Source organism: Hermetia illucens, chromosome 2 (assembly GCF_905115235.1).
Source record: "Hermetia illucens chromosome 2, iHerIll2.2.curated.20191125, whole genome shotgun sequence".
Lineage (NCBI taxonomy): Eukaryota > Metazoa > Arthropoda > Insecta > Diptera > Stratiomyidae > Hermetia > Hermetia illucens.
The window spans coordinates 92,910,788-92,937,879 of record NC_051850.1 but is presented as its reverse complement, the minus strand read 5'-3'; the positions used below and the strand labels follow the sequence as shown (position 1 = coordinate 92,937,879).

General features: G+C 43.3%; 1 protein-coding gene across 8 annotated transcripts in view; it reads left to right on the top strand.

Moving 5' to 3' along the window:
* The window catches only part of LOC119648927 (adenylyl cyclase 78C), a 386,778-nt gene extending 360,284 nt beyond the window's left edge, over window positions 1-26,494 (top strand). For all 8 annotated transcript variants that reach the window (XM_038050837.1, XM_038050834.1, XM_038050836.1 and 5 more), the window contains 2 exons: window positions 25,862-26,004; window positions 26,085-26,494. In XM_038050837.1, coding sequence (XP_037906765.1) covers window positions 25,862-26,004; window positions 26,085-26,183 — 242 coding nt within the window. In that variant the 3' untranslated portion in view covers window positions 26,184-26,494. The remainder of the gene's footprint in view (window positions 1-25,861; window positions 26,005-26,084) is intronic.
* The last annotated feature ends 598 nt before the right edge of the window (window positions 26,495-27,092 follow it).

Below are 27,092 nucleotides of genomic sequence, written 5' to 3'. Positions count from 1 at the left end.
ATTTATCAAAAAGGCCCGCTTACATTCATTCTAGATACACGAAATGACACAGGTATAAATTATAATACAGAGGATAATTGTGGAAAGTTTCGGGAAGATCCCACAATTACTAACAATAGGTCCAGGGTTATAATTCCGTTTAAATTTATTACCAGGAAGATATCGTATGTAGGATATGTTCTACAGGGTGTCCCTTTGATGATGGTCGAAATTTTAATGGTTGATTGCACCACTCCACTCTTTTGAGGAAAATTGTTCCAAGAAATGCTCACTCTATCTTTTACCTTTACACAGTAATACCATTTCTCGTGAATAACTTGAATAGCTTGAGCTGGCTGACAAAATCACAATTTTCACTCCCTAATTATTTAAACTCAGATTTGATACAATTTTCGGAAACTACATAAAATTTCATAAAAACGAATATTTTTCCGATTACAAAGGTCGCCGTCTCTTTGAAGACATAACTGTTCAAACTTATATGTATACGAAGGTCTTATGGAAACAATTTATTTTGACGTTTTGAGCTTTTCTTAGTTATTTGCGTAAAAATTTCAGTTTCTCCAGATGAGATATTACTACTACTGTTGCCTGTTCACTCAGAATAGTAGAGTATAACAAAGTGAAGGGTTGCTTCAGTTTCACTATCATCACACTTAACCCTGTCCAAGTGATAAGCTCACTGCAGCGAGCTTAACATAAGACAAAGATAGACACCCATGATGACCTTGATTCGAACCTAGAGCAGCGAGGTGGAGAGGCTGACGCTCCACCTCCTCAAACATCGCGCCGTCATGCAGACAAAGCTGCAGCTAGATTTCGCTATTGAATGTATTCGCTATCCTTTCACTGACTGCATTCGAAATGTTACCGTGAATGAAAACCGATCTGGAAAACGTCCAGCGACAAATACGGACTACTATGTTCAAATTCAGAAAATATCATCCACGTGGAGCGGATGAACCTGCCTCGTGCCATCGGAAGCAGGGGCGAGGTTGACGTTGCGGCACAACATCATCGCCAAGTTGATTCACTGCACGCTTATTTTTACAGCAAAAAGCAAGCGAGTTCCTTGCATGCGGCTGTTTGTAAGGCAGACTCCACTTAACTTGATGGATCGATCTTTCAATGCGCTGAGTGGAGTGAACTCGTACCAAGAGCGGATCGATGAATGGAAGACGAAAGCAATGCATGGTAAACACGTGAATTGTCTTTTGCAACTTTTGTCGATTTACATTTGTCGAACAGATGACTGTGTGCCAGAGAGCTCTTTGCTGAGAAGGAGGGATTTATGTATGGCATTCTGGATGGCGTGGTCACTACCCAAGCTTATAGAAGGGGGGGGAGAACAACCAGTATAGAATGTGGTTTTTGCCGTTAGAGATGTTTGACCTTCTCATTTCTGGCTGCATTGTAATGGCACCGGTGCAATACACAAATGGGCATAATGCTATCTGTAAGGTGATTCATCGTACAAGCATGGGCTGATCACCGGAACATGTCCAGTTTACCGGTATGAACCGCAAGCCGTGCTTGATAATTCTGTTTACATCATGTATTGGAACCGGCAGATTCTAACTGATCGCCACATTCCACACAACAAGCCTGACGTGCAGTTAGTTAACAAGACGGGTTGGTCCGTATATATTATTAATGTTGATATCCCCCATAATAGCAACATTGGACGAAAATACCTGGAGAAGAAATTTGGCGTCTCGAGCGAGTGGTTATAATTCCCATAGTATTGTCATCTGCAGGTACTGTACCTAAATTCGTCACGGCTTTCTTTGATATCCTGAGATTCTTCCACAATCTGGTTCAAACCATACAGAAGTACACCATTCTGCATACCTGCTCGATGTTGCGGGGAGTTCTCGACGGATTCCCCCATTAACCTACCACTGGCCACCACCACCAGTACCCTTTATCTTTTGAGTATGTAGGATCATCCGAGCCTAAATGCTGGCTAATGTTAGGTAAAATCCGACATCTGCAAAAATTGTAACAACTGGGAAATAATAATCGTTGGCGCGACAATCCGATTGGATCGGGACCTTGAAATGTGTTAGAGCACTTCATTCAAAAACGTAACGGTATACTACAGGCCTATGGTACCCTGTAGGAGGCAACGCGGTTAGTATTGTGCTCGTCAGGGCCCACTACCAGCAGTGAGATTTAAACCGCGACCTTCCGTTCAACAGTCTAGCGCTCTAAGCACTAAGCTCTCTGGACATCAATTCTATTATTTCTGTTTGTTCAGCGCCCTACCTTCATATTTAAATTTAATTCCACTTACAATGACTTTTTAGGATTTCTGTTTGGAAACTTGGTAAACCCTAACTATGTTGAACTTAAATGATCTTAAAGTTTCTCCCACTGTATGGGAATATACCGAGTGTACTACGTTGAACTTTATTCGACTTGCGCTCAGTGCTTTGTTTTCCGTTCAATCTTTAGCTCTCGCTCCGGATGGTAGAATCTTCATGAAAGTGCGGTTAATTGATTTGAAATTTTGACTTGTACCGTCATTGTGTGTTATTCATTATTAATAACGGAATATTTACATCGCTTGTTTCACAACTGTCAGAACACTAATTTCAAAGCAAAACAGAGCCATTTTAGGACGTTAGTGAAAACTTCTTAAGTCTGTATAGTTAACGCAGCTGCCAGTCAAGGTTTCGCAGCAAAGTTGACCATCTTAAGACAAAGAAGCGACAACTTTGCAGGCATCTTATGTCCAACATAATTAGGGCTATCGGCTCCGAAACACATTTCTTTAGGAGCCACCTATGAGCAAACCGGGAAAAGAGCCAACACCTTTGCGGAATTCTCATCCATCAAAAATCGCGGAACTAGCATTTAACAATTGCTCCTAAGGATGAGCGCACCCACCCTTTACTGCATATTCAGACGCATTTTGAAACTAAACTTAGCCCGATAGCCCACTTCGTGGAAGTGCCTTTTCCTATAATTCGTGATCCTGATTGCTTTCTTAATCTTCTTTATCAAAGTCAAACAAAACTATGCCTTTTTAGCCAGCATTTCATCATTTTCACTGTTTTTCTTGCATAACGTACAGCATTTGTCTGAACTGTCATGCTTACTGCATCCGCCGTATAGTGCTCAAAAATGGCATTGCCTTTTGAAAAGATCCTCGACTTTAGACTTTTCCAAATCAATTTCAGAGAGATTTTTAAGGTTTTGTGTAAACACAAAACTTTATTAAAGTCGGTTGTACTGTCTGTTTGTCTGTCTGTCTGTTTTTTTTTTGAGGAGGTGTAAATCTTCAAAAGACACTGGCGTGATCCATGGACCACGTTTACGACCATGGAGTTGACCACATCCCGGTCTTCCTGACATGCTAGCATTCTTCGCACCAAATTCTCTGGTACGAGTACCTCTCCTAGAGTCTCCCCTAGGTTCTCCCTTTCCTCCACAAACCTTGGGCAGTGGAAGAATACATGCTCTGGGTCCTCTGGGACTCCATCGCAGTTTGGACAATCGGGTGAGGTATCTAGTTTAAACCTGAACCGTGAGAAACTGAGTAAGATTATAATTAATCTCACCGTGCCGTCTCTCTAACCACTCCTTGATGGCAGGGATGAACCTGTGTGTCCACCGACCCTTTCCCGAGCGTTCCCAACGTTCTTGCCATCTATTTAGAGATCTCTCCCTTTCGGCGTTCTTCGTCTGCGACAAAGGAGAGATAGACTTCGCATTATATATATTCGTCATCTCATCTGCCAGGATGTCAATGGGCATCATTCCAGAGACGACGAATGCTGCATCATCTGAGATAGTCCTGAATGCCGACAGACATACTGCACGTGTGGCTTATAGCTCAGCTTCCCATCTATCATCACTCCCAAATATTTGATCGCAGGCTGTCTGTCTGTCTGTCCGTCACACGCATTTTTCTCAGAGACGGTTATAGCCATTGAAATCAAATTTGGTAGAAAGGTGGGAACTGCGAACGCTCACGCATACAGTGAGTTACATCGTCTCACGACGAATTTAAGGGGCGTCCCATACATGCAAAAGGGGGTGTACATTTTTTTTTCATCAAATATAGTGATGTCGGATATCAAATTAAAGGTCTCGGTTAGTACTTTTCTCAGTTTTGACATTTGTTAGAAAATTGGGGAGTGCGGGAAGTTGAAAGTGATCATTCCTTTAAGGGGGCCATTCTCACAAACTACCAAACCGAAAAATCTGAAAAAAATCCAGAGGCTGCCACTATATAGTGCCTGGGCTCCGAATACATTGCGTACAAATATCAGTACAAATAAAGTTCATAATAGTATATTACTATAATTTTTAGTAAATGGCTGCAAAACCCCCCTTATGTTCATGCTAGCACAATGAAATTTCGCAACAATATAGGATATAGCATAGAGCATGATATCACCTCACGTGGTGCAAATCGCATCATTACTAACAAAGTTATAATACCTCAAGTTGTCGCTTCTTTGCAAATTCAAGACTATGAATGTCAATATCATCCAAAAGTGGATATTCTCACACACACAGTATACGCATATTTTACGTGCTACGTATTAAGAAATACACAAAACCTTTCCTACCTGAAGCGTCCAGCTTCCGGTTTCCCGACTTGTTTTCAATATTTTTCTGGATAAAAATGGCGCTGCGTTTTTTTTTGTTAAACCTGTGGCCCCTCAATTTTTTTTCATTGTATATTTTATTGGACAATGTTATTCGTTCTGAAAAAAATAGAATCCCCTCAATATTTACTGTTTTTTTCATTACCTCAAGTTATAAATTCCTGTACTTGTGAGTCCGCCGTTTCCTGCAGAACTTCATTAATGTTCTTTGACACTCGAGAAGATTTCCCAAGTATTAAGAAGTTTAAATTTTGGCGTTCCAAATTACTTTCAGACGCCTACCCGGAGCAAGTGAGAATTTGAGAACCCTTTCAACTGCTTTCATTATTTTATTTTCTATTTTCCCCTAAAAAAATCTTCATCATCATCAACGGCGCAACAACCGGTATCCGGTCTAGGCCTGCCTTAATAAGGAACTCCAGACATCCCGGTTTTGCGCCGAGGTCCACCAATTCGATATCCCTAAAAGCTGCCTGGCGTCCTGACCCACGCCATCGCTCCATTTTAGGCAGGGTGTGCCTCGTCTTCTTTTTCTACCATAGATATTGCCCTTATAGACTTTCCGGGTGGGATCATCCTCATCCATACGGATTAAGTGACCCGCCCACCGTAACCTATTGAGCCGGATTTTATCCACAACCGGACGGTCATGGTATCGCTCATATCGCTCGTCCATCCTCATGTAGGGGGCCAAAAATTCTTCGGAGGATTCTTCTCTCGAACGCGGCCAAGAGTTCGCAATTTTTCTTGCCAAAAACCCAAGTTTCCGAGGAATACATGAGGACTGGCAAGATCATAGTCTTGTACAGTAAGAGCTTTGACCCTATGGTGAGACGTTTCGAGCGAAACAGTCTTTGTAAGCTGAAATAGGCTTTGTTCGCTGACAACAACCGTGCGCGGATTTCATCATCGTAGTTGTTATCGGTTGTGATTTTCGACCCTAGATAGGAGAAATTGTCAACGGTCTCAAAGTTGTATTCTCCTATCCTTATTCTTCTTCGTGTTTGTGTTTGACCAGTGCGGTTTGATGTTGTTGGTTGATTCGTCTTCGGCGCTGACGTTGCCACCATATATTTTGTCTTGCCTTCATTGATGTGCAGCCCAAGATCTCGCGCCGCCTGCTCGATCTGGATGAAGGCAGTTTGTACGTCTCGGGTCGTTCTTCCCATGATGTCGATATCGTCAGCATAGGCCAGTAGTTGGGTGGACTTGAAGAGGATCGTACCTCTTGCATTCACCTCAGCATCACGGATCACTTTCTCGAGGGCCAGGTTAAAGAGGACGCATGATAGCGCATCCCCTTGTCGGAGACCGTTGTTGATGTCGAATGGTCTTGAGAGTGATCCTGCTGCTTTTATCTGGCCTCGCACATTGGTCAGGGTCAGCCTAGTCAGCCTTATTAATTTCGTCGGGATACCGAATTCCCTCATTGCCGTGTACAGTTTTACCCTGGCTATGCTATCATAGGCGGCTTTAAAGTCGATGAACAGATGGTGCAACTGTTGTCCATATTCCAACAGTTTTTCCATCGCTTGCCGCAGAGAGAAAATCTGATCTGTTGCTAATTTGCCTGGGGTAAAGCCTTTTTGGTATGGGCCAATGATGTTCTGGGCATATGGGGCTATCCGGCCTAGCAAGATAGTGGAGAATATCTTATAGATGGTACTCAGCAACGTGATACCTCTATAATTGCTGCACTGTGTGATATCTCCCTTTTTATGTATGAGACAGATAATGCCTCATTGCCAATCGTCAGGCAATGATTCGCTGTCCCATATCTTGAGCACAAGTTGATGAACCACTTGGTGTAACTGGTCGCCTCCATATTTAATTAATTCGGCTGTAATTCCATCGGCTCCTAGCGACTTATGATTTTTTAGCCGATGAATTGCACGGACTGTTTCTCCTAAACTTGGTGGTGGCAGTATTTGTCCGTCGTCTTCAGTTGGCGGGACCTCCAACTCGCCGATGTTCTGGTTGTTCAGCAGCTCATCGAAGTACTCAACCCATCGCTCTAATATGCCCATTCTGTCGGAAATCAGATTTCCCTCTTTGTCTCGGCAGGATGAGCATCGAGGTGTATAAGGTTTCATCCTGCTGACTTGTTGGTAAAACTTCCGCGCCTGGTGCGGTTGCTCCCTGTACTTTTCTAGTTCACAGACTTGTTGGTTCTCCCAGGCTTCCTTTTTCCGTCTGTGAAGTCGCTTCTCCGCTCGACGGAGTTCGTGATAAGTATCTGCGCGTGCCCGCGTTCTTTGAGGATGCAACATTACTCGGCATGCAGCATTCTTCCGTTCCGTTGCTAGCTTACATTCATCGTCAAACCAGCCGTTCCGACTCCTTTTGCGGCTGGGGCCAAGTATGTTTGTGGCCGTATCCCATGATAACTTTCTTCAGGTGATTGTGAAGATCATTTGTTGATGCTTCATCTCCAGGTCCTCTGTTGACTGCGGTTATTGCGGCATCCATTTTCCTCTTATAGGTGTTGCGGAGGGTTGTGTTGTGGATGGCTTCAGTATTCACTCTCACCTGATTGTCAGAGGGGATTCTAGGTGGTATTGTTATTCGAGCTCGGAGCACCATGCCAACGAGATAGTGATCCGAGCTTATATTGGCCCCCCTATATGTTCTGACATTCATCAAGGCTGAGAGGTGGCGGCGTTCGATCAACACGCGGTCAATTTGGTTGAAAGTGGTCCCATGTGGAGACGCCCACGTATGTTTCTGGAGCGCTTTCCGCGCAAACCAGGTACTTCCAACAACCATTTCGTGTGACACTGCTAATTGAATAATCCGCAGTCCGTTATCATTTGTATTTTGATGTAAGCTATGGAGCCAACGTATCGCCTGAATACGGGCTCCTTCCCTACTTGGCTGTGAAAATCCCCAGGTATGATTTTGATATCATATCTGGGACAGGCTTCGAGGGTTCGTTCTACTGCCTCGTAGAAGGTATCCTTCTCCGACTCTGCAGTCTCTTCTGTAGGGGCGTGAACGTTTATGAGGCTTATATTTCTAAGCTTGCCTCGCAAGCGCAGAGTGCATAGACGTTCGCTTATGTTTTCAAAGCCGATAACAGCAGGTTTCATTTTTTGGCTGACTAAGAAACCTACTCCGAGCACATGGTTTACTGGATGACCGCTATAATATGTGGTGTAGTGGCTCTTCTCCAGGAAATCGGTCCCTGTCCATCGCATCTCTTGCAACGCTGTTATATCAGACCTATATTGGGACAGGGTATCGGCAAGCTGTTCATCATCTTCATCTCTGTACAGGGAGCGCACCTTCCATGAGAAAATGCGCAAATCGTTATTCCGTGTTCGTTGCCGGATCTGTCGTTTTAAAATCCGTCCTGTCGGAGGCTCCTGTTGTGGCTTCGTAACAAGTTGTTTTCCGTGTAGGGTTGTCAGCCCTACCCAGGATCAGTTGGTACAATTTGTCCCGTTTTTAGGCGCGGGAGACTCGCCTTCATCCTTCTCCGTCTGCAGCTTTTCGTTAAGAAAGAGCTCCCAGCGGTCACCACGTGGAGGTGGAGATAGGGTCTGGTAGTAGAGCTGTTGGTGTTGGTTCAGCAGGCGTTTCCCAGGTTTTATGCTCCATCGTGGTTACCAATCCACGTTTCGCCCTGGGACCTATACTACCCTTTGACGACCCGTAATGTATTTACTTAATGAAGATGGACGTAAGGTCAATGAGGCGTCCGCAATTTCAGCGTTGAATTCGAAAAGGACATACTGCATTTTCAGTAAATAAAAACGGCTAATAGGTAGTCTAGAGGACGACATTGGACCATTATATTCCCAGACCGAATATAATGGTTCATTAAAGCAAGTAATGATAGAAAATTGATGGACAGCTTATATATTCTTCTACGAATTCCAGCTCGATGCTTATCCAATGAGAAAAAGGCAGTATAAGACTCTTTAGGAAAATATTGAAAAAATTTCAAGGCGATATTGAATACTATTGGACCCCATCTTGCTTTAACGGTTGCTTGAGCGCTGCATTGACTCACTGTCATTCTAATGGGTCAGTCAGCTTCGCTGGAAATTCAAATTCAGATAATATTATGCATGTGAAAGTCACCAAACGTTATGTTCCCAATATTTCTCCAGCTTCTTCCCCACTGAGAATATCTGATCAAACTTTGGCTTTTCACGTTGAAGTCATACTTAATTATCGTGAACAATATTTTCTTAACATTCAAACCTTTTTCCGATTATTTCTGGCAGAATTTTGTGACGTGTATACGACAGCGATATCCATCTTAAATTCCCACACCAGGTTTTGTCACATTGTCACCAAATGACAGCCAGGGTTTAGAAACCCATGGAGCTTGTCATCATGTCCATACTTCTTGCTTTTAATAGTTGCGAAGATATTCCATCCAGACGCGGCCTTTACTATTTCTGAATACTTCTTCGAGTGTAGATGGTAGGAAATGTGCTTCCATGGCTTCTGCTCCTTCGAAATATTAGACACAACGACATTTAATCTCTTAAATTCCCCGCTGCGACCTTGCAAAATGTAGTTGTAGGTTGGAATCCTGCTGTCATTCTTTTCATCAAATTGTACCCCAATCTTAAATTCTCTCTTTTAAAAACCACAGCAATTTGACCAAAGTCCATGACCCGATGAGGGAGCGAAGAGATGTCCTCAGTGTAGTTGAGGTGTTTGAGGAAAGATGTCATCGTCCATAGAATTCCTCCACATCTTCCGCACAAGGCAGCATGAACAACTTCATCGATTACAAGAAGAATGCAGCCCTAGCGGACTCCATTTTGGAACCTCAAAATTTTTCGAGTTTTTATCTCGTGCTGCATGTGACATTTTGCACCATCATACGCCCCTCCTACGTAGAACATGGCAGATACAATCCCTGATCACACTATCGAAAGCTTTCTCGAAATCGATGAAGAGCCGGTGTAGCGAAGATCTAAATTCCACGCTCTGTTCCAAAACGATCCATAAGGTATTGATGTAGTGAATGCAGGAAAATCCGGGGCGGAAACCAACTTGCTCTTTGCCGATCAAAATTTTGAAATGTTCTTCGATGCATTCTAGGATTATTTTAGACGACAAGGAGCACGCAGATACCCCTCCAATCGTCACACTCAAAACATGTGTCTTTTTTTGGAATATTAACGATCATTCCCTTTTTCCACTCTCTGGGAAAGATCTCTGATTCCCAAGATTCCCGTACGACTGGAAGCAACAGATCTGCACTAACTACAGGTGCAGCGATAAATAACTTTGCGGGGAGATCGTAACGCTCAACGGCGTTATTCCGTTTAAGTGCATTGATGGCGGAAATGAATTCTCTTCTGCTTGGGGAAACAGTCCGTATCCGCATGTTACGTTAGCTAGTCATTTCATCGACAAGAGGAGGAAACTCACCGGATGTAATAAGGTTAGGAGCCATGGTGAAATGTTCTTTATACCTCATTAGCTGTTCATTTCATGGATAAGAAGTGGACGGTTGATGTCCTTCACAAGACGATCGAAAGATTTGCGACCACATGCAGACTCTCTCTACTCTTGCATAGCACCCGAGAAAGGAACAGTTTTGATGGCGGCCCAATGTTCATCGATATGCTCAAGCGGGTTATTCAGTACATATGCCGCTCGATCAGCAAGATAGATTTGCTACTGAACTTAGGGGGTGGCAGCTCACTATCGTGCAAGAAGTGGTGGACGAAACACGCAAGCGAACGTAAATGACCATCAGATGGTGATCCCTTTCGAGGCCGATGTCAGCGCCTCTCTTGTTACGCACATCCAGAAGACAACTCCTAAATCTTTTGTTGATCGCGAAGTACTAGATCTGATTATGCATACGGCATTGATCGGTTGAAACCTAACTAACCTTATGGGAGGCTTTGTGTTCGAACAATCTGTCACAAATGACAAAGCGGTGGAAGTTGCAGAAATCCACGAACCTCCCACCATTACCGGTTCAGTCGCCGAGACCGTGCTTCCCCATCTCAAGCCCGCACAAGGTGTTGTCAGATTCCATCTTGGCATTCATATCATCCATCATGATCACAAAGTCAAATTTAGGAAGCTTCTCTTGAATCTCATTTAATTGATCATAGAAAGCATCTTTCTCTACTACATTGGAAGTTTCCATTGGTGCGTACCGTTGTACAATTGTGGTGCTCCTTAACCTGGAAATCTTGCAGTTAGAAGTCTGTCAGAAATCGGCTCCCATGTCGAGAGATCTCGCTTTGCGGTAGCCGTCAGAAGCAACCCTTCACCAGATCCGCGTTTGCTACCACTTGGCTTTCCTAAATAGAAAATCACATTGCCACAAGGCAGACCCTACTCTCTGAAGTCCCACCATCTTACTTCGCTTAGGCCCAGAGTGTCCAGTTTATATTGCTGGAATTCCCGCTCAAGTTGAATAAAGTGGGTATTCTGAGGACCTTCGCCACCGTGGTCTAGGATCGTGCACACATTCCAAGAACTAATCATAGTCCGCTTTCGTAACCAAAGGCCGCCGCCTTGAGGTCAGTCCCTTTCCGAGGCGTTGTTGACGTTTCGGTAGCAATAAAGTCTCAAAATTCCTATCCCTTATAGCCGCCTCTTATGATAAGCAGAGTGTAAGCCCCACCTCACAAGGAATATGGAGACTACGGTCCCCAATAATTGCACGGTGGTTTTATTATGATTACATTAGAACTGGCAAATACTGTCTTGACGTCATTCGAGAACAATATACACTGGCTCAAAGCGAATATCGAATTCGTCATTTACTGACCTGTCCTTGTCTTCCGCCTTATCATATGCGTTGATCAGGTTGACATCAAAAAACTTAGTTTTCACTTTTTGACGGTGACAAAACCTATGCCGCATCGCATACGTTTGAAAAAATTATTTGCGTCCAAGTGCCAAATACCTTATCTCCAATTAATTTCATTTTCTGAGTCACCAAGGCTCTATCTTATACTTTTCGACCTGTTCAACGAGTACTCCAGGAGCACCAATTTGAAACAGGGAACATACGTTCCAGATTCCAATTTCGTAATCCTTCACCCATTGCTGTAGTTACCGTTGCATTTGCGATCGGATGCTTAATTTCGAGTTCTAGTACAGGTTGGCAGCCTGCGGCACAGTCCCAAATCTGGAGGACCAGTCAGTTCATCTCTGTTAGACATGGCGGAGAACTCGCCGCTCACTTTTGCTTCTTTACATTGTCCTGTTCTTTGGTTGGACAACAAATATACTCAGTGCAGCTTGACTATCGCCACAGATTGCGAAGGGCCTGCCCTCCAAAGGTCGTCAATCACTCAAGTTACCGGCCTTACGACCGCAGATACTTCAGTCTGAAAGACCATTGCATATTGCCCTAAGGAAAAGCGGCAGTTCGCATAGCAGTGAATTAAACAACATACTCTACAGAAGTGGCGATAGCACATATCCTTGAAGGCAGCCTTTTGTCGCTTCCGTTGTTAGATAGCGTCCACTTCACCCACTTCAGCACATAGCAATCTCTGCGTTAGCATACACATGGGTCCACTTAATTAAAGTTTAATCAACACCATGTTCTCTAGTGGCATCACAGAGCTTTTGGAAGGGCACACACTCAAACGTCCCTTCAATGTCCAAGAACACCCCCATCGCGTACTCGTCTCGTTGGGCCAACGATTATTATTACATTATTAACAACGTTTCTCCTCTTGTCATTAACCTGGTATTGTAAGATAACTGTAATTAGATCCTGGGAACTGTCTTAGCATGGTTGCCTCTAACAATTCTGACATCAGGACATTGGCTCTACCACAGATTTTGTTCAAATGAAATTGTGGCTCTTGTACCAGAAATAACTTTGCTAACCTTGCTGCCAATAGATAGGAAGAGGCTTTGGCATGCTGCAGGATAATTTGACTGACATTTATGTTTATGGGTAAGTGTGAAAACCGACGCTAACTGAAGAGTCTACTGCATCCAGTGTGTATCTAACCAAGTTTCCGCCGAAAAATCTGCTTTCCTCCGTCCGATTTCTCGGAGTATCGCCACACTTGGTGGTTTAGCAACGCCCTTGCCCTGATTCCCAAGAAACAAGGCCTTGTTTCTCAGTGCCTTTCATTGTCGAGAGCCTTCCCATGTTTGCGGGCTCCAGGCTGCACGGATCTGTTTCTATGTACTGGTGTTAGACCAGTTGCGTCTAAGTCAGCAACTTCGCTTCTTTAAGGTTTTTTCCGCTCTACCTGGTAGGGGCGGAAAAGAAGCTTCTGCCAAGCAAGCTTGTCGTCCCCTCTCCTTTGCGACTGAAGTTTCCTTCTGCCGAGCCTTCCTCTCCCATTTTCTGAAAGAATTAGGCAACACTGTCACCGGCCGTAGTCAAATTTCCAGTTCCTCCCATTAAGGGAGTTGCTGTACTATCCTTTCTCCGCGGAGGATATAAATCTGATGAGGCCTCTAAAATCCGTGCCTCGGCCATGACCTGATTCCTCATAGTCGGGTGGATCCAAAGTCTGCAACTCCTTATCACTTGGATAGTTACGATGCTTTGCTTCCATTTTCATGTATTTTGGACACCCTTAGTGCAGTAGTAAAATACTATAAGCTCTGCCTCCACGACAAGATGTTGTCCGAGGGGGGAACCACTTGTGTAACGTTTCCCACTATCTCGTTTAATGGTTCCACGATTTCATGATTTGAAAAGGGGCTGCCTAATTTATTTTCCCATTAAACGCTTTTACGGCTATTTCGTTCAGTACTTTCCCATTTGCCAATTTGTCACCTGTTTCTCTGGCTCGTATATTCTGATGGTCTATTCTACTTATATTGCCCTAGAACTGAGACTTGAGAATGCTGTCTTTCCAATTTTCTTCCACAACCCTCACCGTTCTAAAGTGTACCAATTTTTGTTCGTAAAGAGGATGGTTTAGTGGCTAGAGCATTGGCTGTCGTTCAAATTTTACTGGTGGTAGTTGAATTTTTATTATGACTAGATATCGGACTCAGCTGTGAATGAGCAACTGAGTCAAATCAGGGTAATAAACTCGAGCGGGTGCAATGCTTGCCTACAAGGTACTATAGCCGTGTAGTGTACCGTTACGTTCTTGAATGAAGTGCTTTAACATGCTCCAAAGCCAAAATCTAGCTGGATTATCGCGCCAACGATTACTACTATTAGAAAGAGGAAGATTTACTGAAAATCGAGCTCCTTCGAAATGGAGCTACTACTGAGTTTAGTTCTAATCTCTCTTGGATACTTATCATACTAGATGTTATAACAGCCAAGTTTCCCACTGCCATGACACTACGGTCTACAGTCTACTGCAGACACTAGCTACCCAATCCGTAAGGTCATAACACACTATCGATAAGCAAAAACAATAAGAAGGAGCCCCGCCTTGTGGACAGTCTCATAGACCCTATAATCATTCTTTCGACTCTAGTATGACATTTTCGACATGTGAAAATTCCGACGGATTAACCGCAGATCGAATCCATTCCGGATTTGTAGATCAGCAGCAAATGAGGGCTGATTGCTATGGTAATTGTATTTGCCATTCATATGCATATATTGAAAACAATCACCTGTTCACTAGGAATGAGGCTTCTTGTTTTCATTGTTTCTCAACTGATCTAAGTCCTTAAAAATTCTTTATATACTCTCAGGTCGTCCATTTTTGGGCACAGCCAACCTGTGACTATTACTTTGTAGGGGATATTTTCTATGTGCCCTATTGTCTGGTAGAACGTAAGATGGTTCTCATAAGCCACTACATGAGTTATAGCGCGCAAACCAAACCTACGCCCCATCGCTATCGATTCTTCGCAATTTGATTGAACCTCTTCCCCCCGGCGTTCAAGGAAGCTTACACTCCTCCTCAACTGCTCTAAGCCGCGTTGTTCTTGGACGACCCGCTCGTCGGCCCTCCTCGGATTGTGTTATCCATTGCATAGCATAACCCGCAATGGAGTCATCGCCCTTTCTCTCTGCGTCATCATTCACTGTCGTTTTCGCCTTGATCAACACGTCTACGGTAGGCGAAATTGTTCATTCGTCATTGCCTCACGATACTCAAATGAAAAATTGAACGCTTCAATTTTTTTAGTAAGAGTGGGGGCTACATCTACGTGCTACTCCTATTTAGCAGGACAATATTCTACCTATTAATGCGGATAGAGTACGATGACAAGTCATATTGATGGAACATGCCGCTAATTTAATTTTGGTTTACCTGGTCACACTTCATAAGAAAAAGAGTACGTTTTACTTATAAGCTTCCAATATCCAATGACCGCTTTCCATTATCACAAACTCAGTTTTCTAAAATGTCACCTTTTTATTTTGAATATTGTTACCATTTGATAACATGCGAGGATACCATGGATTTTTCGTGTTATTTATTAAAATCGATTCACTTCTAATCTTCGGAAGGCAGTGGTCTAAATTTTCCGGTATAAAGGATCTCTACTTAAAAGTTATCTACTGGTTCCGCGTAACAATAGAGGCACTGACATCGGTCGCAAAACGAACCACCATCTGATCACCGCTTGGTATCGCTTGCTCCCTCGAGTTCCGATACTGTGTAAACAATTGATCCATGCTTAATCGATTCAATGTCTGCCTTTTTTAATGTTTTGTGTAAAACAAAATCTTATTAACATCGGTTTACTGTCTGTCAGATCTTTCTGGGTTTCGCACATAATGTTGCTCTGCCCTGTGGCTCAACACATAGATCAAAGAAGATTGCCTAGTGATCGCTGTGGGTGTAGTATTCGCTGACACACCAGGACTTACCACGCGTCAGTGCAAGCTAACAAAGGTTAGGTCAACATCCGAACCAGACCCCCCCTTTCGGAAAAACACAACAACTTTGTTGGGCCGAACTATATCTATCTGCGCAAAAGCTTCTAATAAACTGTACCCCCTTGCGGTTGATTCTCTGCTACCCTACTCAAGTGCCCAAACATTGAAATCATCGGCAATCACCTTTGGATTTCGATCTCTTGCATCGAAAACAAGATTATTATGTATTTCCTCGAATTCAGACAGTGTCAAACTTGGTGGGGCGTAGCAGTTGTGTGTGTGTTCACCGGCTGCATGACTCGCTTGTCGACTGTAAGCCCATATCGCCGCTCTATCAGTTAAATCCGTGACGGTTTTTATACAGTTCACCTGCGTTGGCGATTTCCATCTCAGATTCTTATGTAGGTGTTCTATTCAAGTAAATCCTAAACAACCCTGCAATCATTGAAGTTTATTTGAATAAACATCATTTTCCCATTGCAGTCAGCGCTTTCCGTAATTCCGGCCATTTATCACTTCCAGCAATAGGCTAATTATACCTCCTTTCTTTACATCGCACAACAGGCATTTGGAGTCCCTATTGCACTCCCTGGCAATGTGGTCTCCACACCTTTTTCATCGATAGGATCGATCAATGCCGCTGGTGCATGCCTTCCCGAAGCGTCCAAACACGAGACATTTAAAACACTACTTTAGCGAAATCTGATCTCTTGAACGGCAGAGTACCCACCGAATCCGAACTCCTCGAGCCGCCAACCACCGCAGCGTTGCTTCCGCTCCTACTCATATTATGACCATTTGAGTATTACTGTAAAATCGTAAACCCACAACAGACTCCTAGGCAAGTTCTTCCAACTTGAATTGCTCCTTCAGACCAGTACCAATTTCTCCTTTCGATGCCACTTCATCGGGATCCTTACATTGTATGTAGATCTCATGTTTTTGGACAGGCACTCCGGGGAGAATCCAAGTAAGTTTTCAAATTTAGTGCGACCATCATCAGTTTTGCCTACGGTGGATTCCAACGGCCGATGTTCGTATATTTGCTGTATGGTTTCACCCTCCTGAAATTTTTGTGCTGCTTTTCACAATTGCTTGTCTGCCTTTTTTCTCTTAGACGCCTGTTGATTACTTAAGAGGATCCCGCTCTATTTCGCGTACTTATTTATTTGGCTATAATTCGATTTCAGTACGGTTAGGTGTCACTTAGGTCGCTTGGCACACTAATGGGACAGCAGGTTTCGGCATCTCCTTAGTATTCCTTTCCTCCTCCAATAATCTATTATAATAGCCGTCACCAAGCCATCAGGTGCATGTTGTGCTTGTTCTTGATAAACCCGGACAGCTCAACTACTTTCGCCTCAAGCTGGATGAAGGGCAATTCCTGCGGGTTAGGATTCTGCTCTCTACGAGCCCCGACGGGGTTACTCTTTTTATACGCCCCTTCACTTTAGCTTATAATGACCTTCCATATGTGTTATCCTTTACTGTCTTTGAAATTAACGGACATCTCAGTGGGTATTATCACCGTTTTTGTCGTCCAGGGATCTGCCTTCACTTCACCTTTTTGGGTTTGTTACCGATATTCTCGATAAGGTGATACCACACTTGAATATCTCCTTCCCCAAATCTAAATCACGTATTATATGCCACGGTGCCCAAGTTGGCACTGCGTTCGAGAGATATTGACGACCGGGAGCTCACTTGCTCCCTCCCAAAAGCTGTGTAATAGGTTTCGTTTTCAAAACCGATCCAACCGAACTTTGAGAAATTCACAATGGTCCACCTAAACAAAATCTAGCCCTCAAAAAAATACCTCGCCATTACGATAAATGCTCAAATGAAGTTAATAACAGCGTAATGCCATAGTTTAGAAATTTACCTGAAAACCCCTCTCAAGTTCATCGCATAAGCACAAAATGTTGAAATTAAGGCCGGCTTTAGAAAGTACTAATCGATAACTTGCATTTGATATCCAACCTGGCTATATTTGGAGACCCCCTTTCGCGTGTACTCAATGTAGAAATTTGCAGCTCACCACCTTTCCACCAAATTTCGTATCGGTATAGTCGTTGATGAGGAAAGTGCGTGTGACAGCCCGACATTGAACCGATTTTGATAAGGTTTTGTGTTGCAGAAAAAGCATTGCCGAGCGGCAAAATCCGCAACTTTTTGTATGAAAATGGAAAACATAAAAATACCCTGCTGTTCAAGACTTAAGTCTATGCAGTGGGATTCGCCATCCTTGTCTGGTTAAGTACACCTCCTTCGTTAGAAGATCCTTAGCGATAATTCCTGAGACGAAACGCAATACCTCACCCGTTGCTGGCATAAATATGCTGCATATTCTCAGTGTAATTGGACGGCATGCCAAACGCATCATCTCCCAATCCATAGCAGCGAAATGAAGGCACTACGTAGAGAGATGGAAATTTGTTGTATAACACCTCCTTCAATATCTTCCCCATAATGTAGAAAATATATACGAAGAAAGTCCACTGGGTAGCTTCGGTAGAAGCACCAGACTCCATCTCTCCCACTGTTTATTAACCACCTTTTCTACGATTCGAATGTGCTTATGAGTTAGCTAAGTTGAGAACTTTTTTCGGAATTTTGTCTGCTGGATTTCGCTCTTCCAAATTCTAAAATCGCGGCTTGTCCGGGCATATCCTCCATTCAAACAGCAAATTGCCGCACGTCGTCTACATTCTCTTCTCGCAGTTGTTAACGCGGCGAGCTTATTATATTTGCCATAGGCGTCGTTCGAGGCTACTGCCAATTTTCGATTTTAAGCGGACTTAAATATTGAATATTATGCGAGTTCTAACGTCTAGAATGTATTAGGTTGTTGCACATGAAATGGCCGATTTGGTACTAAAATTTGAAACGACTGTAAAGCTTACAAAAATTTATTTAATTAATCAAAATAGGTGCCAGTCGATTCAAAGCACTTCTCCCAGCGAGATACAAGAGCGTGTATGCCAGTTGCGTAGAAGTCCAGCTTTCGGGTGTTGGTAAACTCGTCGAAGGCAATTTTGATGGCCTCTTCATTCCTAAATTGTTTTTCTGGCCAAAAATGATCCACATGCTTAAAAAAGTAGTCGGTTGGCGCAAGGTCCGGTGAATATGGTGAATGAGGCAAAATGTCATACTGCAATTCGTTCAACTTTTGAACCGTTGTTCTGGATACCTGAGGTCGTGCATTGTCGTGAAGGAGTATCACACCATCTCTGTTTTCCAACCTCGGCCGTTGAATACTCAATTTTTGGGGCATTTCCTCGAGTTGGGCTCAGTATTTCTGTGCGTTTATCGTTTCTCCAGGTGCCAAGAAAGAATAGTGGATAACTCCAGCTGTAGGCCACCGAACAGTCACCATTACCTTCTTCGGATGGAGACTCGGTTTCGGCATATGCTTCGATGGCTCATCAGCATCTAGCCATTGTGCGACGGTGGTCGTATATTATCCCCTTTTCTTCACATGTCACTATTTTGTGCAAGAAGGGATCGCTTCTATTGCGGGAAAGTAACGAACTGCAAATTTCCATTCGAAGCGCCAGGTTTTGCTCCGTAAGGGCATGCGGAACCCAAGTGCCGGGCAACTGTCGAATAGTGTACGCTCAGTTTCTCTGCAATGTCTCTTACGGACTGATGTGTGTTGGATTCGACTAGCAAACGCAGTTCGTCGTTGTCAATCGATGGTCCTGGATGTCCACGTGGCTCACTTTCAAGGTTTATGTTGCCTGATCGGAATTTTCCGAACCACCGCCGTTTGGTTCGTTTGCTTACCGTATCAGCTCCGAATGCACTGTTAAAGTTCGTGGTGGCCTCCGCTACTTTATGACCGAGTTTGAACTCATACAGAAAAAGTATACGTTCTTGGCTCTTTTCCATCCTTTTTAAGGTTTTGTTTGTAAAACAAAACCTTATTAAAATCGGTTTACTATCTGTCTGTCTGCCCGTCTGTCTGTCTGTCTATCTGTCTGTCCGTCACACGCATTTTTCTCGGAGACGGTTATAGCGATTGACACCAAATTTAGTAGAAAGGTGGAAACTGTGAACGCTCACGCATATAGTGAGCTACATCCTTTTACGATGAATTTAAGGGGGGATCCCCATACATGCAAAAGGGGGGTGTAAATTTTTTGTTCATCAAATATAGTCATGTGAGGTATCAATTTGAAGGTCTCGGTTAGTACTTTTCGAAGCCGGTCCCAGTTTTGACTTTTGTTGAAAAGGTGGGGAGTGCGGGGGGTTGAAATTGGCTATTTTCATATAATATATGCATATTTTACGTGCTACATGCTAATGGGACAAATGCACACCCAAATCTCTTTATAAAAGAAATACACAAAACCTTTCATACCTGAAGCGTCTAGCTTCCGGTTTCCCGACTTGTTTCCCTTTTTATTCACTATTATCACAACGATGGTCAAAATGAAATGAAATGAAATGACTCCTTGATTAAATATAGGAGTATTTATACTTGATTATCCGAAACCCACAGCGCCAACTGCTGGTGGTTTGATGCAGCAAAATCGCAACCAACTTCACTTGATTGCCAAATCGGCCATTTATTTACAACAACCTAATAGCTACCAGTTCATTTAGTTTGCTGGACTGCTAGCGCATCTATTATATTTTTAGCTTCAGATTTCCACCGATCACCATGAAAAGATACGACTTGGTAGCAGAGCTGTTAGTACTAGCTTAATGAGCCTTTTGAGTGTTTTATTAGGAAAATAATAAATCTAAAGCGGCATCTACATATTTTGGTAATAGTTAGTCTTTAATAGTCTTGACTGCATCATAGTATGAAAGTAATATTTATGTAAAAAAAAAACAGAAACGAAAGAAAAACAAACGTACATTGTTACCGTATAACTTTCGAAGTGGTGATAGACCACATTTTACTTGAACAGTCAATGGAGCAGTCCAAATTGTTGGCTGACCGGATGAGCATTGGGGCTTCACTAAATTGCGATATCTATAGTTTTAATTCCGTTTAGTGAAGAAGCAGCAACTCTAATCACTCACGACTTTTGTTAGGCTCATTATACTATTCCCAAAATCGCCTAATCAGAGGGTGTGCAGATTCTTCGTTGAAGAAAACCTTACCGAAGTATCTCCGTCCGTGATCTGAGGAGGCCGGGCTGCATATGAAGTACAGACCAGTCTCCCTTCTCCTCACATTGACCGCACTAAGTGCCATTATTAAAGGTCGGACAATCTTACTGAATTAAAATTTACGGGACACTCGTGGTTTTGGCCAGTGGTAGATTAGTGAGAAAAAAATTCCTGAGATCAGAATGGTGTATTTCCGCATGCTCTAAAAATAGGCGCGTAGCGGATCGACTTAGCGGTAATATTATATACAAATTCACTCCATTCCAGAATTTGGGAGACGGCCTTTGCGGAGGACTTGGATTTGACATTTGTCTAATGCAAATTCCATCCGAATATCACAGCTGAACATGTCTACTATTCACAACCTTAATGTAAAACTGTGCCCTCTAACATCATTCAGTAGCCATGAAAGGAGATCCAGTCCTACACAAAACCAAAAAGGAAGCGACGAATACCCCTGGAAGATACTTCTTCGTATAGAGATGGGCTCTGAGGCGATGAACGCCCTGACAAGGTGGTATGGCATCCTTCCACGATTGTCACCAAAAACTTTATTACTTTGGTATCGATTCGATACAGATGTAACATAGGACGTCAATTAGCCAGGTATGCTGCACGCTGTCAAAAGCCTTGGCATAATCGATATAGCAACAAACGAAATTTGGTCTCAAAACTTGCGTAATAATGGACGTTATGAATTTGTAGAGGGTTGGTAAGCAATGTGTCTACTGGGTCCTGTGTCCTTTTTAGGGATAAGGAAGGTAATCCCCTAGTTTATGCTGAGTGCCAACCGACCATGTATACTGGCAAACTTCTACCAAGGACCTAGGACTTATGATTCGTCGAAACTGCTTTTCGATAATATCCGCAAAATTAAGGTGCCTTCAGCGGTAATCCACTCAGCATGATCAGCACACTGGGCAGCTGACCCCCAAAGTCCACCCCAATACTCTTTTGCTTCCGTTACCGAAAACTGCACCGTCTGAACGTTCTGTTGGGATTCGTTGAGAAATCTGAAAATGTTACGTTACGTTAAGTTACTGGTCTCTGGAAAAATTCTATACACGGTCTTTGGAATCCATCCCGAACCTCAATCGGAGCGTGAACGAGAGTGCTTCGGAGAATCCTGAAACTGTTGCCTGCAGTGCGATGCGTGTTATTCGTGCCGCCGCCTTTGCCCCCATTGACTCTTAGTCACCAGCTCCTATAATGACCTCAAGTCGAACATTCTCCTTGGTGAAAGCCGGGATCATCTCGTTGCGAGTAATAAAGCGATGTTGGTCTGCAATTCACTGCAAAATCATGTGTAACAAGACGCGGTAAGATGTTATACCTGCCTCTGCCGTTGTTATCTTGTAGTAGTAGCGGATGATAAAGAGGGACATTTCCTCCGTCCACTTCATCCACTGCCTACACAAACTTTCTGAAGTGGTCGCCACACTACCATACAGTAGGCAGAGGCACACTCTTAGTCATCCTAGCGCTTCGACGTCGAATCACCCCAGATTAGCGGTTTCAACGCCATGCTGTCCATTACGGGAACCCGACCCAGTTACCAAATCGGACGACAAACAACCCGTCTAGAACACCCGCAACATCAAGCACGTGCATATCTGCTTTCCTCCATAGTTTTAACCATGCTGTTTGACAGTCCCAGGACGTCAAGGGAAGCCGTGAGGGATTAAGGTACAATATCTGTAGCCAACAATATTATAGGAACTACCGCGAGCGAGTTCACATTCTTCTACACGTATTTCCATTCAATGTTGCTATTATGGAGGATGGCAACATCAATAATATATGCGGACCGACCTGTCTTGTCAACTAACAGCACGACAGGCTTGTTATGTATTATATGGTGATCAATTGCCGGTTCCAATATATGCCGTACGCAGACCTATCGGATGTCGCCTGCAGCTAATACCGGTAAACCGGGCATGTTCCTATGATCAGCCCATGCTTGTAAGCAAAGTTTTGACAGACCACCTTAGCCACCGTAATGCACTGATGAGATAGTCCAACAACCCTAACGTCTCGCAAAACCATACATTCTGCATTGGTCCTTGCCCACCCGCTCTTTCATTATCAACTTTTTATAACTTCGGTGGCCATCCTGAATGGCACCCATTAAGCTCTCCTTCTCAGCGAATAGTTCCCCAGCACTATTGGACAAATACAGACCAAGAAATGGCTGCTAGAGACTTCCATTCATCGATCCAGTCTGACATCAGCCCACTCAGAGGATTGAAAGATCAATTCTTCATGCCAGCACACAGTCTGTCTGCAACCGCATTGAAGGGACTCGCCTGCTCGTTGCTGCAAAAATAAGCGCGTAGCGCCCCTGCCTCTAATGTCACGAGGCAGGTCCATCCGCTGAACAGCAAAACTGGACATAGCACTCCAGTTTTCCAGATCGTTCTGCGTCCACAGCAATACTCCGAATGCATACGTCAGTGAAAGTATAGCGAATGCGTTTGGTGCGCTTACTTTTCTGTTCCCCGAGAGTTATAGAAATACGGGCAGCAGAACATCCTTCAGATCACCAACTCGAGCGTGAATTCCTTGCAGAATTCCTAGGCGTTTGTAGAAGTCTGTTCCGGTCACAGTTTGGATATGGAGGTCACCAATGCTATGCCCGACATACGGCTCATGCTGACATCACCCTGATTGAAGGGATTGCGAATTACAAAATGTTGCTCGTCTTTTTCTCCCTCCTTCTCTATGGATTTCACCTTATCATGATGTAACTACAAGCTTCTATGGTAGCTGAGTGTCTTGAGTGGTATGCACCTGCATCTATCTCTTGAAAAATCAAATAGGCGCAAATCACATGTCAAAAATCTGAATAGTTAACAACAGTTCCGTATGTTTCAGCCGCATTGTAGTGTCCGCTTTCTACTCCGGTCACAAAGGATTTACACTTTTACTTCGCGTTATTCCTCTATTATATAGGAAATAGTTAAATGTTATACAATTTCTTTTTTCCTCTTTGTAGCACCACGTTTTAACTGTTTCCTTAGCATTTCCTTTATTCCATAATAGAGTTAATAATTAGAGTAAACATTATCATACCCATTGTATAAAAATTATTTTCATTTAATCATTTTTAAATTTACAACCCGCATTTCCAGTTTCCAGAAGATAATTGAGCTAATGCAAGTCGTGGCCATATTGCCTTACCAATAAATTAATGGTGAAAATTGACATGAAAAGTTCCATTTTTTCGGGACGCTCTCATTCTTAAAGGGTGTGACCGCTACGACTTTTAACGGCGAAAACATGATATGCATATGTTGCATATACGTCTTCCCAACCCCCTTCCGAAGGTGGGGTGTTTTTTTTTTTGGTAGGGTAGGTGAGTACATTTACACACAAAGACTTCCGCAACGCCATCGAACTACCAATTAAATACCTCGCCATCTTCAGAGAGTTTCTCTGGAACCGTTTGCCACATTACTTCGGTCTAGCCCCCGAACTCTCCTGCCTCACGAAGCCTTCCAATCAGGGAATTCCTTTCACCAACGAGAGTGGAGAGGAGGAAGGGAACTGTTAGTTCAAAGAACCCCATTTTATCCTGCTCCTCCACCAGTGGATCTCTATTTTCTCGAGGTCGCCTTTCCCTTTGTTGATCAGCGCAAGCCCTCTTTCAGTCAAACGTTGAGTACACTGAGAAATATTACGATTTTGGAGCACCAATTTGTAGGCTTTGGAGCACCAATTTGTATACCGCTGCTGCCTTTTTGTTTCTGATAGAGGAGATTGTTTCTTTCTCTCTACGCTGCAATCATCATCCCGTATGGGGTGCGTAAGGAATAGTGCCCATACAATGTGGTCAATCTGCTCGACCTTTAGTGAACAGGGTTTACTCTAGTTTGTAACCGAATCATCACGGGTCCATTCACCTCGTCGGCCAGGTCCTGCCAGCAGCGAGCTTTACTCCTGTTAATTGCGTTGCGGAGTCTCCTTTTGGTTAATCTGTGCTATATCATTATTGTTGCATGCCTCCTCCCAGTGCTTTAGACTTTGTATCAGTCTGTAACACTCCTTCTGAAGCTCTACAATTTCCGCCATCGAAGGTCCGCAGGCCGCCGTTATCCGATTCATGACTGAATTTACGACAGTGTCATCTGCAGTGCCACCACCCCCAGGAGTGCCCTCCAGTGCGGCCCCACCTGTTCGAAGAGTTTCAATACGCCTCCCGGTGTTCACCTTCGCGATGTTCCATGCAAGGAAAGAGCGCCGGGGTAGCTTGCCGAGAAGTCTTCCAGAGCACGCCACTTGTCCACCAGCGACACCAATGACTCCAACGCGAAGGTTACATCGGGAATGCTTCCCTTACAACCTGGGTGCCGAAATTTTAGGGTGGATCCGATGTTTAAAATTCTAAGTCCCGTTCTCGCCGTCTTTTCGAGAATTCGTTTCCCTCTGGAGTCTGGGTGAGGTACGCCCATTCAGGTGCCCTGGCATTGAAGACACCCTCGATCAGGATCCGCTCCTCTGTGCCTAGGATAGGGTCCTCCATGAAGCCAGCCTTGAAAGTCCGGCATCGGCTCATTCGGTGTTAGATAGACACTGAAAAACGTTACCCTTAAACACTGAATGCAGACAAACCCGTCCCCTTGGCTTTGAGCAAGAACTTCAAAGAAGGTACCGTCCCCAACCCAAATGACAGCGGTACCTGGTACGGCGGGGTGCATGAAGCTCGGTCTTTGCTTCGGTACTATTACACCCTAATGAGCAATAAACCAGCTTGGGTCTCCGCAGAGAACTATGCTAGCAACACATGAGCGAGTGCACTTCGATGCATATTTCTGTAGGATGCCGATCATGTTGGCCACATCCTAGCTCTTTCCAGCCGGCAGTGTATGCAAGGTTCTCATCAGATACCCCACTATCTCTGCATAGAACGCAACTCTCCTTTTCGTTGCAGGCATTCGCTTCATAACTAGCCTGACCGCATCTGTTACGCATTTCCCTTCTATTAGGTCCCTGGCAGGTTTAAGACGTGCAGCCATAATCCAAACACATGAAGCATTTGATTGGGGCAGTACGGAGTCGTATCCTACATATTACCAAACCAGCGATAAAGATGATAAAGAAATTCATCGTTTGTCGAAAATTAAAATTTCTAATGTGACTTCCAGTAATTTAGTTTAAAGTTGGAGTGGCGGTGACAAAAGAGCGAAAACGAAAGGAGCACTGAACTATAATTCTCCGACTAATAATATTTCTTCTAACTTCGCTTGTTTTCCGCTCCCGGGAATTCGGGGCAAAAAATTCTGGCTTCAACTTCGCACTTCACTTAACGTATTGAAATCTTCTGATTAAAAATTGTCAAATTTTCCAGCAACTGGTACACCATCACCCCAAATACGTCGCGGACGCCGGGGCAGTACTTTCAGTTCGGTGAGGCTCTCCCAGAAGAAACCGTCCAACCCAATCCGACGAAACACAACTCGTGTGCGAGGACGAAGTTACCACCAAAAGAAGGTATAATAATTTCATATATAATAATTTCAATCCATTAAACTCTTTTATTTTATAATTTAATTTATGGATTTACTTTTTAGAGCTCTTCCAATTGCTCCATTGTTCAGCCTGGAAACACTTTCGTCCCAACGTTCAGGAAAATTGAACAGAGTGAAGCCACTCAAAACTCAGCTCTATAAAACCAATGCCAATATTTCATTGGACCATGGCAGTTTAGGGCATAGTATCTGAACCATCTACAAGAATTATTCGGGAATACAATGCTATGCTGTAGAAAAATTAAATTAAAGTAAAACATTTTTTGATAGACTCGCAAAGAATAAAGTCATGTAATTATAATAGGTTTTAGCCTGTATTTATTTTAAATAAACCAAACCGTATACCAATAAGACCATGATAACTGTACACAATCCATAGTATTTGTGTAAATTTTATGTAAGCATGTCAAAAGTAATAATAAAAATGTATTAATTTTCTAATGACGGCAAAATTGTTCTTTTCAAAACTCACTGGAGACCGGATACCATCAATTTTGTATAATTTTCCTGCTGAAGACCGTTGCAATGCTTTCTCCATGAAATCAACACTCGATTATTAAGCAAATTATTCGAAAATTAGAATGTATTCTGCCTGGCCCAATTTGGTCAACTCGAAGATTTCCTTCACGAATCCAATTTACGATAACACTATTTCCCATTTTATCATTTTGACATTTTTGAAATTAGCGTAAGTGGAGCCTCTGAGCAGTAATTTCCAAGTCGAATCTGTTGTTGTTGTGCAACTTTCTTAGTTTTGAAGAAAATTATTATATTTCTTTAATTACGTTCAGCATACTTTGTCATTGTTGTTTATATAATGAAACGAGTTACAGGGCATAGTGTGGAAACTAACGTCTTGTAAATGTCCTCCATTTTCGATTAACGTTGCTGAAGTGATATCTAGAAGAATATCTTACAGGATTAGTCCGATTTAACGTTCAATAGGAACTATTACAGTTTACGACGTTACGTTGATAAACCCGGGAAGCAAGAAGACTGAACGCAGAAGACCCAAGTCCCAGTGCAATGTTCGAAATTGTTTCATAGGGA